The sequence below is a fragment of the Balaenoptera ricei genome, chromosome 7 (genome assembly GCF_028023285.1).
Source record: "Balaenoptera ricei isolate mBalRic1 chromosome 7, mBalRic1.hap2, whole genome shotgun sequence".
In the NCBI taxonomy this organism is placed as follows: Eukaryota; Metazoa; Chordata; class Mammalia; order Artiodactyla; family Balaenopteridae; genus Balaenoptera; species Balaenoptera ricei.
The window spans coordinates 121643094-121656950 of NC_082645.1; the positions used below are offsets into that span (position 1 = coordinate 121643094).

The window sequence follows — 13857 nt, forward strand, 5'->3', positions numbered from 1 at the left end:
TCCAAGGGTTATCCAGGAATGTTCTGAATAACTAGGAGTTCCTTTTTATCTTTGTTTTACCAGATCATGATCTGAGAACACTGACTGTAAAAATAACTTTGCATAAATTTTCTTCACAGCAGTTATACGGTAAATAAAGTGTTTTTCTTTAGTCACCTTTCTTGGTCTATTGACTCAAGGTTCTCTACAACGGTTGGTTCGGATGTGTCGGTGGTCTCAGACCTCTGCCCTCGCTCACACTGCGTGTATGGAGACTGTCCAATTCCGAGAGAAGCTATTAAAGTCTCCCACTTGAATTGTATTTTTGTCAAGTTCACATAGTATTTTTTCTGGTCTTTGCTCTATGTATTTATCTGCTGTAGGTATTCATAGATACGGGTTTATGAATGGTTTATCTTTATAAATTGTTCCTTTTATCATGACCACACTTTCCTTAAATCCCAACTGGGTTATTAACAATGTCTCTCCCTGTTCTTTTGTGTTTGCACTAGCTTGGTATCTCTTAGCCTGTCCCTTTGTTTTCAGCATTTTTTTTTTAAGCTACTTTGCTTTAAGCATATTTCTTCCATGTAACAGACCTTGGTTTTCTGCTGTTCTCCCTCCACCCCGCCACCCCCAATCTGTCTCCATCTTTTAAGGAGAAAATTTGCTTCTTTCACATTTAGACTGGTGACTGATACTCTTGAATTTTTCTGTTTCTTTTCCATATTTTTACTGGTTTGATCAAGTTGCTGTTCCATTTTTTTCTCTTAATTTGGAAGTAAGTTTTTTTTAATGGCTACCTTCTCCTTTTTTTTCGTTATCGGACACTTACCTCTTTATTATTTAAAACAAAGTGTCCGCTGCTTCTTCTGCCAGGACCATCTATCTATTTTCCAACTGACTGCTCCCTTCTCCCTCTTGAAAGTTTTACCTCTCTGCTGTCACTCCTGCCCCCAACTCTGAGGTTTTGCTGAGGAAGTTTAATATTTTAAATTCTGGACTATGAATAGTGCTCCCCTAGGATGTTCCTTCTATTCAAGAGATCTTAAGTCACTCGTGTAGTACACAGTCCCAGGGAAACTCTGGGATTGCTCTTCCTGGGAAATTTTTCTTCTGTTATTACTGTTTTCTTTTCCTCCAACTTCCCCTGTTACTTATGGGAACTCTTACTGTTAACAGGTAGATTTCCTAGATTTTGTCTCTGAGGCTGTCTTTTACCCATGATTTCTCTCCCTGCTGTTTGCCTTGTGCACTAAGATTTCTGATATTTGGTCTTCCATGTCACATTCCGAGTCTCTACTGTGACCTTTCATTTAGTTCAGCTACAGCAGTTTGGGTTTGAAAATGGTGGATTTTAGGTCCAGAAAGTTGTGTTTGAATTACTGTGCTTGCATCTTCATCATAGCGATACCGTTTCTTGGTTCCAGGTGTTGTCTTCCTCCTCCTGCAGCTTGGCTGTTGAGCTCATCTTGGAGGCAGGGGGACGAGGGCACACTCACATGGGCCTGTCACCTTAGCCCTCGAGTCCTCACACCCAAGGTCTCTGTTCCCAAGCTCTTCCAGGGTTCACTGTATTCTTTTCCTTCCTTTCTGGTTCTTCCTTCTAGGAACCCTTCATCTTCTGCTTCTCTTGCTGCCTAGCGTTTCTGCTGTCCTGGAAGCTTGCCTTGATTCTGCTGCCTAGGTTGAAGCATTTTGGACAACCTAGATGGAGCTTTACCTGTCTCCTTAGTCAGAAGTGGTCCTTCCTTTGCACACGAGCCTGCACCCAGTACTCCTTCCCCGCCTTTAGTGATGATCTGTCAGAGCACGAAGCAGTTTGCAGACCCCTCCCCCTCTTCCCCTCTAGTTCCTGCCAGACGGATGAGAGGGAGAACCAAGACTGTATCCTTACCTTCTATGATGTCGTACCACAGAGCTAGAGAGTTACACATGCTACTGCTGTCTTGACCTTGGTTAAGCATTTTTTCAGAGGTGGTTTGGGAACATGTCCATTCAAAAAGGAAACTTGGGGGCGTGCAGTATTCAGGAATGTTTCAGTCTGGGGGAAATAGGGAGGCAAGAAAGTGAAAGAAGTTTTCTCATAAGTTTCTAAGCGCCAGAAGGAATCAAATTTGACTGCATTCACATCTCTTGACTTTGCCACCAAAGGTTAGCCAGCAGACCCCACATCTCCCGAGGCTTCAGAACTATCGTCACACTTCTCGAGCACTCAGGTGCCTTCAGTCCTTTTTCCTTTACTTGTAAGTGTAGTTGTGTTGCTGTGTGTGCCCCAGTGTCAAGGTCCAGTTCTCAGGAGCTCAGGAAGTCTCCAGCACACAGCAGACAGATGGGCTCCGACAGGCACCCCTTCCTTGTACAAAGCTTTCAAAGAGAGAAAGGAAATTACATAATTCCAGAGGTTATGGGAATTTGTCTTTTTCTCCTGTTGCTCCGTAGTGCCTAACGCATAATCAGTACTAAAAAAGGTATTGTTGAAGACATGGAATGTATATATGTATACATGTGTATAGATGGTCGCTTTCATTAGCTTAATTTTTTATATCTAATTTATATAATGAGGTGATAATTTCATCATTTCTGGGGAAGTATTTGACGTAATGAGAAGCTGAGTGAAACAGAAGCTATTGATGCCTCATGTAAGCCTTTTTACATATCAGTTCATGTTATTGTATATGTGTATGGACGTACCTGTATTTTTCTTTTTTTTAGACAGATTGACAAAACTTCACTAAAGATGTCTAAGGTAAGAGATCACACTTCATGCATCTACAGTATAAGGAGAAACTGCTTTATGGTTTGAAACCTTTTATAGTCAAGATTTTTATGATTCATTATTTTTAATATAACTGATATTTGATTCATTAAGACAGAGTTCTAATTTAACAGTCATCCTAAAAGCTGTGAGCTTGCTTTTTTCAGATTTTCAATTTGTTTCTAAAAACATTAGTGACAATACATTTAGCCTCCCTAGATCATTCCCAGCAGACCAGTCAAGTAATAATTTTAAAATTGTAATAATTCATCATGATGAAATTTATGGGGTTCTCAGACTTGATAAATTGGCTTACGTCAGCTGTTGCAAATTAGCCCAGAGCCCGGAAAGGAATAGGTTCTAAAAGACATGCTGAGAAAAGCAGAACTTGTAGTTAAAATTGCAAGATTATTGTTTCTCTTTACCTTTTATTTTTAAGTCTTCGGGTGTTTCTTACTGTGATGCGCAGTCATAGTGATTTTCATTTTTTATACAAGTGTCAGTGTGGAACTTTGATAAGCGAAAAAGAAAATAAAAATTAGCCATAATTCCATTATTCAGAATAACTGCTTGTAACGTTTTGTGAATATTCTTTTTGCATGTGTGACTATATATTTACAAAAGGTAACCTTAAAGGAAATACTATTCTAAATCTTGCCTTTTACATTTAATAAATCAATTGCTGTATCTTTTTTTATTTCTTCCCATTTTTAGTATATCATAGCCTAGATTTCACTGTTTTACTATACTTTTTTGAATCTCCTTGTGTCAGGTATCCATCTGTCAAGGAATATTGACACTTCAGCGGCGTCCGCCGTGACCCCTTTCTCACTCTCAGTCTTCTTTCTCTTGGTCTGTGAAGCTAGATTCTCAGAATCCCACCCCTAAGTGGGCTGCCTCACCCTTGGTGGGGCTCGGTCCCATTGAGCTAGGAATGCAGCAAGAGACGTGACTGTTTCCTGGCTACTTTTCACAAGTGCACCACTCCTGGTACACGAAGTCTTTACTTTGGAAGCTGTACCTTAGCGAAGTTTGTTGAATGAGACCACTGTAAGTGTGGCCTTACTTTGTACGTCTGACAGATTTTCCTTCAACTCTATAGACAATTTTTTAAGTTGAGATTTGAAATTGTACTAAGATGAACTAAGCATGTATCTTTTATGTATTGCTTAATTGCTTAACAGAAATGTTATTTTAGGTCAGCATGTAGGCATGAAATGATACTGGATTGGTTTTTCTTCTTTTTTAAATATTTTCAAATGAATACCATCAGTTTTCTGATAGCAGTGACTTTTTGGAAGTATCGATTTATGTGTATACTTTTTTGATTTGTGAGAACTAATGATATCTATGTTTGTCACAGGTTTAATAATGTCTTAAAAGCAACTAATAAGGTGTTTATTTGTTCTTTTTTTTTAGCAACAACCAACTCAATTTATAAATCCAGAAACTCCTGGCTATGTTGGATTTGCAAATCTTCCCAATCAAGTTCATCGAAAATCAGTGAAAAAAGGTTTTGAATTCACGCTAATGGTGGTTGGTAAGAAATTAACTTGTACTCTCAAGTTATTAATTATGTGGGTATCTCCTTTTCCCAACCTGTGGAGTATAATAACGTGACCTATAAAGTCACAGGGAAGATTCCTTTGTTGACGGAGTCAAATAACTTGGGAATTTGAAAAAAAAACTTCTTTAGAAAATTTTGCTGAAGTGCAGAATTATAATTTTTCTGTCATTTCCTTGCTTGTATGTAGTGAAAGTGTTTGCTCAGTGTGACAGCTGGCCTCTGAAGCCCCCCCTCCCACCCCCCAAATCCTTGCTGCCTGGTGTCCATGACGCTTTCTAGCCCCTTCCCCACTGAGCAGGGCTCACTCGTGTAGCCAGTAGGACGTTGTGGAGATGAAGGTGTGTGCCGTGGAGACTGGGTCATAGGCACTGCGGCCTGTGCCTTGCCTTCTCTTGAATCAGTCACTCTCGGGACACCTCATAGAGAAGTCCTGCAAGGCAAGGCACTGAGGCCCGCCAGTAACCGTGTAGTGACCGTCTCAGAAATGTCCTCTAGCCCTAGTTAAGCCTGCTGGTGACTGCCATCCTGGCCAACATCACTGTCACCACAGAGAGACCCTCAAGCCATCACCGCCCACCTTAGACACTCCCGAACCCCTGACCCAAAGAGTCCATGAGACGATAAATGTTTGTTGTTGGTTTAGGCCTCTGGATTTTACAGTAATTTGTTACACTTGAAAGATGACAAATACTTATAATTAACCAGAAGCGTGTTTATTTAATACTCATAAAAAGAACTGTTCAACTTTTTCTGGTGGGTATATTTTAAACAAGGAACAATTCTTACTACACACACGTATTTTAAAATAAGTACTTAAAGTCGTTTGAAATTGAGTGGTTACCTGAAATTTCTATTATATCAGATATATTTTATCATGGATTATAGCATATATATTCTGTTTCATAACAGAACTTAACAAGTTGTTGTGTCCATAACAAACTTAACTTGATGAACTATTAATTCTGCTTACTATATCACATTTTATTTCATTCCTGAAAATCACAAAATTCTCCCCAAATGCTGAGGTAGCCACTGGAAAAGCTTGATGGGTGGTCATGCATGAGTGGGACAAACGATTGTTTCCTGGGATAAACAGTTCACAAATCTGAGATGAAAAAAACTGTGGGACCCTAGGCCCAGAGAAGTGAATGGTGACATGTTTTAGGAGCACAATTACATGATGATGTTAATAATGCAAATTCCGGTTCCTGGTAGAAAAGAGAAACACAGTGCAGTCTGTCACACGGTTACTTAATTTAGAGCTTTAAAAACAGACAATTACTTCTGGCCCTGATAGAATAACTCAGGGGTTGAAAAGCTCTTTCTGTAAAGGGTCAGATAGTAAATATTTAAGGCTTTGTGAGCATTACAGCTTTTGGTGCAGCTGTGAGCTCCACGACAGTGACGACGCATGACGACGCATGAACAAACAGGCATAGCTGTCCCAGTGAAGCTCTGTTTTGTTCATGTGGTAGAGGGCTAGATTTGCAGGAGAGCCACAGTTTGCCAAACCCGGAAAAAGCTGTACCAGACTAGTCCTCTTGACCTGAATAAGCAGAAGGCTCGGCAAGATATAAGAAACAGCCCTTTTAAGACACTGAACAGGCAATGCAGGACTTTGGTCCTTGAGAGAAGGAAAAAAAATTCTATGAACTATAAAGTTACTCCAGCTTTCTGCCATTCACCTGCCCTTTTCCCATGGAGGAGTAAACCTAACACGGTTAGTCTCGGCTAAAGAATGAGACCACAGTTCGGGGAAGCTGAGGTAGCAGGCAGAGTTCCACAGAAGAGAACGACTTCACACATCTGCACTGGGGTTCCTTTTGGCACCATGGCTGAACAGTAACTTGTATATGGGTAGGGGAAGCCTCCATGAAGCCAAGCAAAATAGAACCACCAGGAAGGAGACTGCATGGAGTTGGAGAGCCGGAAAGGGGTCAAGGAGACATTGGAATTCCAGCCAACCAGGGGGGAAATCTTACTGAACACCCATGACATTCAGGAAAGTCCTTGCTTAGGAGTAGGGCTAAACTCACATAAAGGCTGTTCTAAACCCTGTCTAACAAAGCTTATAAACGAACCTTGAAAGGATCAAGCTTGTTTACAAATGAATTACCTACTTGCCAGGACAAAAACCCATCACTCATTAAAGAAGGACATTAAAATCTAGACACTTACAGTATAACCTTCACAATACTAAGCATCCAGTAAAAAGTTCCTGGATATGCAGAGAAGGGGAAAAAAATGACCCATAACCAGGACAGAGATCAAGCAGTAGAAACAGATCCAGAAAAGAACAAAATGGAACTTCTAGAGGTTAAAAAGTGTATACAACGTCTGAGATGAAAAATTTTCTGATGGGCCTAACAGCAAATTGTACACTGCAGAAGAACTGGGGCAATAGAAAGCATCCAAACTAAAACACCAAGCAGAATAAATACAAAGAAAAGCACACCAGGGCATGTAATCAGATGGTGAAAACCACTGATAAATGGAAAAATCTTACAAGAAGCCAGAAAAAAAGAAAACATTACATAGGGTCAGAGGTAAGAAAGACCACTGACTGCTCATCAGGAATAATGTAAGCCGTGTGGAATGACAGTTTAAAGTACTGAAAATATAAAAGTATCAGCCTAGAATTCTGTGTTTGTCAAAAATAACCTTTAAAAATGAAGGTTAAAAAGAAGATAAAGACATCTTCAGATAAATAAGCGGAAAGAATTTATTGGTATCAGACGTATACTGTAAGGAAGATTAAATGAGGTTTTCAAGTTGGCACAGAAGGGAGAGCACTGGAAATGGCACATGTGTTGGTAAAAGTAAGACTTCTTGCTTTTTAATTTCTTTCAAAGATAATTGATAGTGTGTAACATGTAGGAATAAAATGAACAAGGATAGCACAGAGGACAGAGGGTGAGTAGAAGTGTGCAGCTGTGAACTTCTTACATTACGTGTGAGGTGATAGAACATTATTGAAAGGAAGATGCTGGATTAATGGTGCCATTGTGAACTTAAGAGCATCCACTAGAAAACTAAAAATTTGGCTAAAAGCCAATAGCTTTGATAAAATAGAATATAAAAAAGTATTCAGTCCAAAAGAAAGCAGGAAAAGAAAAAAGGATAGATGAGACAATAGAAAAAGGGCAGCAAGATGGCAGGCTTGAGCACAGCCTTGTCGATAATTATGTGTAAATGGACAAGGCAAAGTATAAGGGAAAGGTAGGCGTTATCAGACTAAATGACCTCCTGTTGTCTACAGGACAAACCCTTTTCATTAAAAATAAAAGTATGGGACATTGTGATACAAGCCCCAGTCATAAAGCTGAAGTGGCTGAATTACTATCAGACAAAGCAGACTTTAGGTCTACTACCTGAATATTCCCAGAGAGGAAGAACTTTATATCATAATGAGAAAGGGATCTGTTCAAAACGTCGTCTAAAATATGCATGACGCAGAGTCTGATGGGAGAAAGATAAATCTGTGAGGACAGGAGTTTTTGACACGCCTCACAGTAACTTATGAAGCAGATACAAAGTCAGTAGTGTTGTGGAATGTTTAAGTTATGCTGTCAAACAGTACAGCCCAGCTGACGTGCGGAGCACTGTGCTGAACGGCTGCAGGACACCCGTTCTTCGAAGGCGCGTGGAACATTCACCAGACATGCTCTGCATTAGGAGAGTATTAGGCCAAGCACTGCCCTGTTGCAAATGATGAGAAAAGTAGACTTAATTCCTCATGAGCCTAGACACAGACACCTTAATAAAATTGTAGCGAGCCCTTAATACAGTCAGTTCTACTGTAACACAATATATGTGTGTTGCTAAAAAATCACCATGCGGGGAAAATAGGGACCCAACACTCAAAACCTTCCTCAGTGACGTGTTAGGAACATAGTAAAAATGATCTCAGTTTCACACGTTAAATGGTTAAGAAATCAAAATTACTACACCACATAAGCCACTGAACTGAAGTTTGTGAAAGTGGGCATCAGGACGGTTGCAGCCTGTGTGTTATTGTGAGGTTGTGGAAGGAGGGCTGTCTGAGGATGGGTGGACAGTTGGGACACTGGAGGTGAGTGGCTGTGGCTTGTAATACATCAGCTGGTAGCTGTGGTGTATGCCTTGGGAGTGTTCCTTTGTGGCTTGATTCTGCTGGGTAGACCTAGTTTCTCACCAGTGAAATCACACATAAGTAAATGCAACATTTGTATTATGCTGAAATTGTTACATAATATATCAGTTGTGTTGGAACAAATTGTCACTTTCAAAGCAAGTGTCATGGCAGGACTGACTGTGCATCCTAAACGAATGGGGTTGATCGCAGGAATGTGTGGATTAACACTGGAAATGAATCACTTTGGTCCTAAAGGGGAAATACCTACAGTTAGCATTACTCTTACTTGTGAAAAACTGAGAGAAAGAAGTACAGTCTCCTTAATGGCAAATAACATGATTTGTGTATGTTAAAATCATAAGAAAACTACAAAGCTGCTAGATCTAATAGGTAAAGTTTAGCAAGATTGCAGGTTCCGGTCAATATACAAAAGTCAACTTTATTTCTGTAATTACCAGCAAGTAATTTAAAAATGAACATAGAAATACAATATCAAAAACAATTACAATGATAAAATCTTTTTAAAAGACAGTACCATTTATAGTAATACAAAAGGTACATACTGCTTAGGGATAATATAACAAAATGTGGGGACTTCCCTGGCAGTCCAGTGGTTAAGGATCTGCCTTCCAATGCAGGGGACGCGGGTTCAATCCCTGGTCGGGGAACTAAGATCCCACATGCCGCGGGGCAGCTAAGCCCGCGCGCTGCAACTACTGAGCACTCGGACCGCAACAAAAAGATCCCACATGCCGCAACTATAGACCCAGCACAGACAAAAATAAAAATAAATAAATTTTTTTTTTAAAGTATTAAACTTAAAAAAATTTTTTTAACAAAATGTGTGCAAGACCAACACTGAAAACTTCAAAACACAGCTGAAAAAACCAAAGGAAAGCTGACTGAGTTGCGAGACCTCACCCACTCGTGGAGTGGGACTCTTCAGATGTCCTACCTCCCCAAACTGATCCATAGAGTCAATTAAATCCCTGTCAAAATCACAGCAGACTTTTGAAAAACAGGAATTAACGATCTGATTCTAAAGTGCAAATGTAAATGCAGAGGGCCTAGAATTTGACAACAATCTGATTTCCAACAAAATCCACAGCAGTGTGTAAGGTAGGCATAGAGATCAACTGCATAAAATAACAGCCCAGACCGCATGTATACGGTCAGCTGATTTTTGACTAAAGTGCCAAGGTAATTCAGCATGGGAAAAAGGTTAGTCTTTTTACAAATAGTGCTGTAGCAATTGCTTGATTGTTTGGGAAAAAAATGAACTCTAGCCCCTCCTTCACACTGAACATCAGCAATGAACTCAGAATGGATTGTTGACCTAGTTGGAAAGCTATAAAAAGTCTAGGAGAAAATTGCTTTAAAAACGTTTATGACTTTGGAGCACGCAGATTGCTTAGGACACGAAGAGCAGTAGTCACAAAAGAAAATAATACGTTGTGCTTCACTCAAGATTTGCCTTCTTCTAAAGGCACCAGTAAGAAGATAGGCCATAAACTGAGCAAGTATTCATATCGTAGTTTATGCGACACAGGACTTACATCTAGAATATAAAAATTTTCACAGGCTTAGTTAGAAGACAAATGACCCAATTACAAAAAGGGTCAAAAGATTTGAAGAGACATTTCACGGGAGGTAAACAGATGGGTGGTAAACACACAATGACGTCCTCTTCAGTCATCAGGGAAACACACGTGAACACCACCATGAGGTAGCCCTGCATACCCTCCAGACTGGCTGAAGTGCTACAGGCAGGCAGTGCAAGTGTTAGCAGTGGAGCAGCTGGTGAGCAGGCAAAGTGTGCCCTTTCTTCACAGTTACACGCGCACCCTGCGACTCAGCGGTCCCCTCCTCGGTGTTTACCCAAGAGAAGTGATAGCACGTCACAGACTGTGTGTGAATGCTCGAAGCCAGTTTTCTGGACATAGCTCAGGTGTCTGTCCAGCAGCAGGTTGTGTTGTATCCACACGACAGAACATGGCTCGGCAGTGCAGAGAAACAGGCTACCAACAGGGGCAGGAGCACGGACCACCCTCAGAAGCTAATTAATTGTATGCTGAGCGAAAGCTGCCAGACACAGCGGAGAGGGCGTGCTGTTTGTTTTGTGTTAGAATGTTTGGATGGTGATGGATTTATACTGGTCCACACCTTCATGCCTGTCTTGTTTCCCCCATCTAAAGGCACCTATTTGGGACACTCCCAGCTGGGATAGAGATACTAGTGAAAGTATTAGAACAGAGCAAAGCTAGGTGTGCTCAGAGATTCAGCCCAAGGGTGGCATCATGTTCTGAGTTAATAAGCAGATTATTTGTAGATGTTACCCAAAAGCTATTCCAAGTGAAATAATCACTTATACCTTTAAAATTAAGATTCATAATTTAGAATCAGCCATCTCCACTCAGACACATTTGCTCAGCTGTCTTCTGGCCTTGGTCCCTTTTCAGCTGTATTAGTTACAGCTCTCACCATTCAGTCGGTGACAGTGGCTTTGCCTGTCATCTTCCCCTGCTGGACTGCCAGGCTCCGTGGGAGCAGGGACTCACCTGTCCTGTTGTCCGCTGGGTCCCCGCACCTACACCTGTGCCCGGCACTCGGGGAGAGGACTTGGCACATCCTGGTAACGTCCCCTGCAAACGTAGTGAATGTGTAAAAGGGCGTTTCTGGACACTCTATTAAAAGGACAGCTTGCTGGGATAGTGTGTATTTAGTCATATTCTTGCTCTCATATTTGGACATGTTCAAAATGTAATTCTGTTTTTGTCCTTTTAATGTTCCTTTTCATCTATGAAAATTGCAGTCTAGTTAAAGTGCAGTCCTAATTGTGTATGTCTACAAATTTCAGATTCAATCTTCTGTTCTTGATTTTCCCAGAGGTAATTTTTAAATCAGATGTATGCTCCTTCCACAGGCTGTGCAGGCACTTAGCAGAGGGGGGGGGGGGGGTCACACCAAGGTGCCCAGGGGACAGTCGGACCAATACATGCAAACTTAAGCCTTAGATGATGACTTCCAGTAAAGTGTTGAAATCTGTTCATGCTTCCTTGGAATAGAAATTTTAATTTTTGGTATTTTGCATCTTCTTTGAAGTTAAACTTCAAATATTCAGAATACGTGATACACAGTGGTTTAAGTGGAATTTTTAACTCGTTAAATGCTTGAGTGGCTATGCGCTGCCTGAATTGGTCGCGTTACACTCAGCAGAGTGAGCAGGAAGTTGCCTGACGTGCGGTGGTTGCCAGCGGTGGGATGCGGGGCTGTGAGTGAAACAGGAAGAGGGCAGGGGGCCTGCTCCTGCCTTGCTGTCACCGGGGAGGTGGCGGACCGGTTGTGTGCAAGGGTTAGCTGTCCATCCATCCTCCGTGCCCTGATCCCACAGCTTGGGAAGCTGGGTGGTGTTGACGGTGTTGTGTGTGTTCAGTTCTCTGAAACGTGATGAATTTAAGGCTTAGCGGAGCCCATACCTGAAAACCTACTGTGCATTCCTTTTCTCAAAAAATAAAAACCCACCTCAAGTCCATTCCACATATTTGGGAAGAGGTCACATTGTGTTAATGATCTTAACGGATTCTGGAGCGTCACAGACCTGGATTCCAGTTGAGGCCTTGCTCCGGACAGCACTGAGCGCACAGGCTACTGACCTTGGAGCCCCTATTCCCCCATCAGTGGGACCGGGAGGGTTGTGCCATTTTCACGGTCGTCACATGGGATGCAGAGACGGATGTTTGTGAGGCACTTAGTCCAGGGCCGGGCCTCACGTAAACACTCAACAGATTTGACTGTGTCACACATATAACGTCACGACATCAATTTCCTTTTTGTTTCAAGGTGAATCGGGTCTCGGAAAATCAACTCTCATAAACAGCCTCTTCCTGACTGACCTCTACCCAGAAAGAGTCATACCTGGAGCTGCAGGTACAGAAGTTTCCATGCTGCACTACATGAAAGCTGCTACAGAGTGCATAATTAGTATTTTGTGCCTTAGCTTTGTGTTTTGTTTGTTTTTGTTTGGCTGTAGACAGAAGGAGAACGTCAGTCAGGTAGGGAAAGGTGTGCTGCACCTGATGTCCTTGGATCTCGATTATACACACTCTGACCATGTACCATGGTCCATCTTCTCCAAGCTTGTCGTCTTTGTCTACAAAGTGCAATAGTTCCTGCCTATGTTGTATGTTTGATGGGAGGATCAGTGTTCTCATGAAAAAACCGGCATACACAGAAGATTTCTGTGGGCACAGGTGTCGTCTGACCTCTTCCCCTAGGTGTGAGCGTCCAGCACTGGACACTGGGCTTTGTGAGGCTGTTGAGTGAATGAACTGTGCATACATCAGTCTGGGACTTGGGCCACCACAACACGACTGCAGCCCTTGGACAGTTTTTAAATGGATTCATTAATTGTTCTTTTTGCCCCAGGAATCAGAAATTATAATTTTCAACTCCCAAGCAGCCCTTTAATCTTAGCTGCGATGTTTCCCGTGCTGACCCTGGGTCATTTTTACACAGTCCTCATGTTACCTTCTGAGAACTGTCCTTAAAGAGAGATAGTGAACTTCTGAGTCATTTGTTTAATAATAAAGTAACTAACAGGTAATTTCTCATTTTTGCAAACTGGTTCTATTTTAAGGTACGTTCTCTTATTACGTTTGCTTCTTCTTTTTTTTTTTAGAGAAAATTGAAAGAACTGTCCAAATTGAGGCTTCAACTGTTGAGATTGAAGAGCGAGGGGTCAAGCTGCGGCTGACCGTGGTGGACACGCCAGGCTACGGGGACGCCATCAACTGCAGGGATTGGTGCGTGCCCCAGAGCCCCGCCGGTGACGAGGCCGTGTGCCTGCTCACGCTTGTTTCCGCGTATTTCAGTCTGTAATGTTGGTGACTGATTGCTGGGTTTGGGGTAGCTGTGTATAGTAAAACAATGAGACAATTTAAGTCATTTTAATTACGGCATTTTAAATGAGGAATTTCACAGGGAAGGAGTATTTTCTTTTGTAAGAGCGTTCTAGTGAGATCTGATATCACAAAGCCAACCATACAGCAAATGCTAGTATAAATAAAGCACGTTGATTTGGACCATGGCCAGTGGACAAGATATGGTAGTACAGCCTTTCTCTTTTCCATATTCAAGAAGATGAAATCTCTTAAGAGACTTGCTCAAGAGCTAGTGTCTGTAACTGGCTGCTTGTTGGCACCATTTGCACAAGTAAAGAAATCCAGAAGTAGAATGTAAGAGCGGTCTGTCCCCTGTACCTTGCAGAGAATATGCTTTCATTGTACAAGCTCTCCTAGTTCTAATCCCCATAAACGTAAAGCACCAACTTTCCAGCACTAATAAGAGGGAAGGAAGGAAGGAGAGGGCTTTCTTGCGTCTTTCTCCGTCACCGGGGGTCTCTCCCTTCCTTCCGCAGGCACCCCTTAGCTCCCCTGTTCT

General features: G+C 41.7%; 1 protein-coding gene across 3 annotated transcripts in view; it reads left to right on the top strand.

Annotated features, from left to right (window-relative positions):
- SEPTIN2 (septin 2) overlaps positions 1–13857 on the top strand; it is a 32708-nt gene that overhangs the window by 4630 nt on the left and 14221 nt on the right. For 2 of the 3 annotated variants that reach the window (XM_059929164.1, XM_059929166.1), the window contains exons 2-5: positions 2695–2728; positions 4157–4277; positions 12259–12345; positions 13097–13220. In XM_059929164.1, the coding sequence (XP_059785147.1) occupies positions 2720–2728; positions 4157–4277; positions 12259–12345; positions 13097–13220 (341 nt within the window). In that variant the 5' untranslated portion in view covers positions 2695–2719. The remainder of the gene's footprint in view (positions 1–2694; positions 2729–4156; positions 4278–12258; positions 12346–13096; positions 13221–13857) is intronic. The other variant, XM_059929165.1, reaches the window with a different exon arrangement.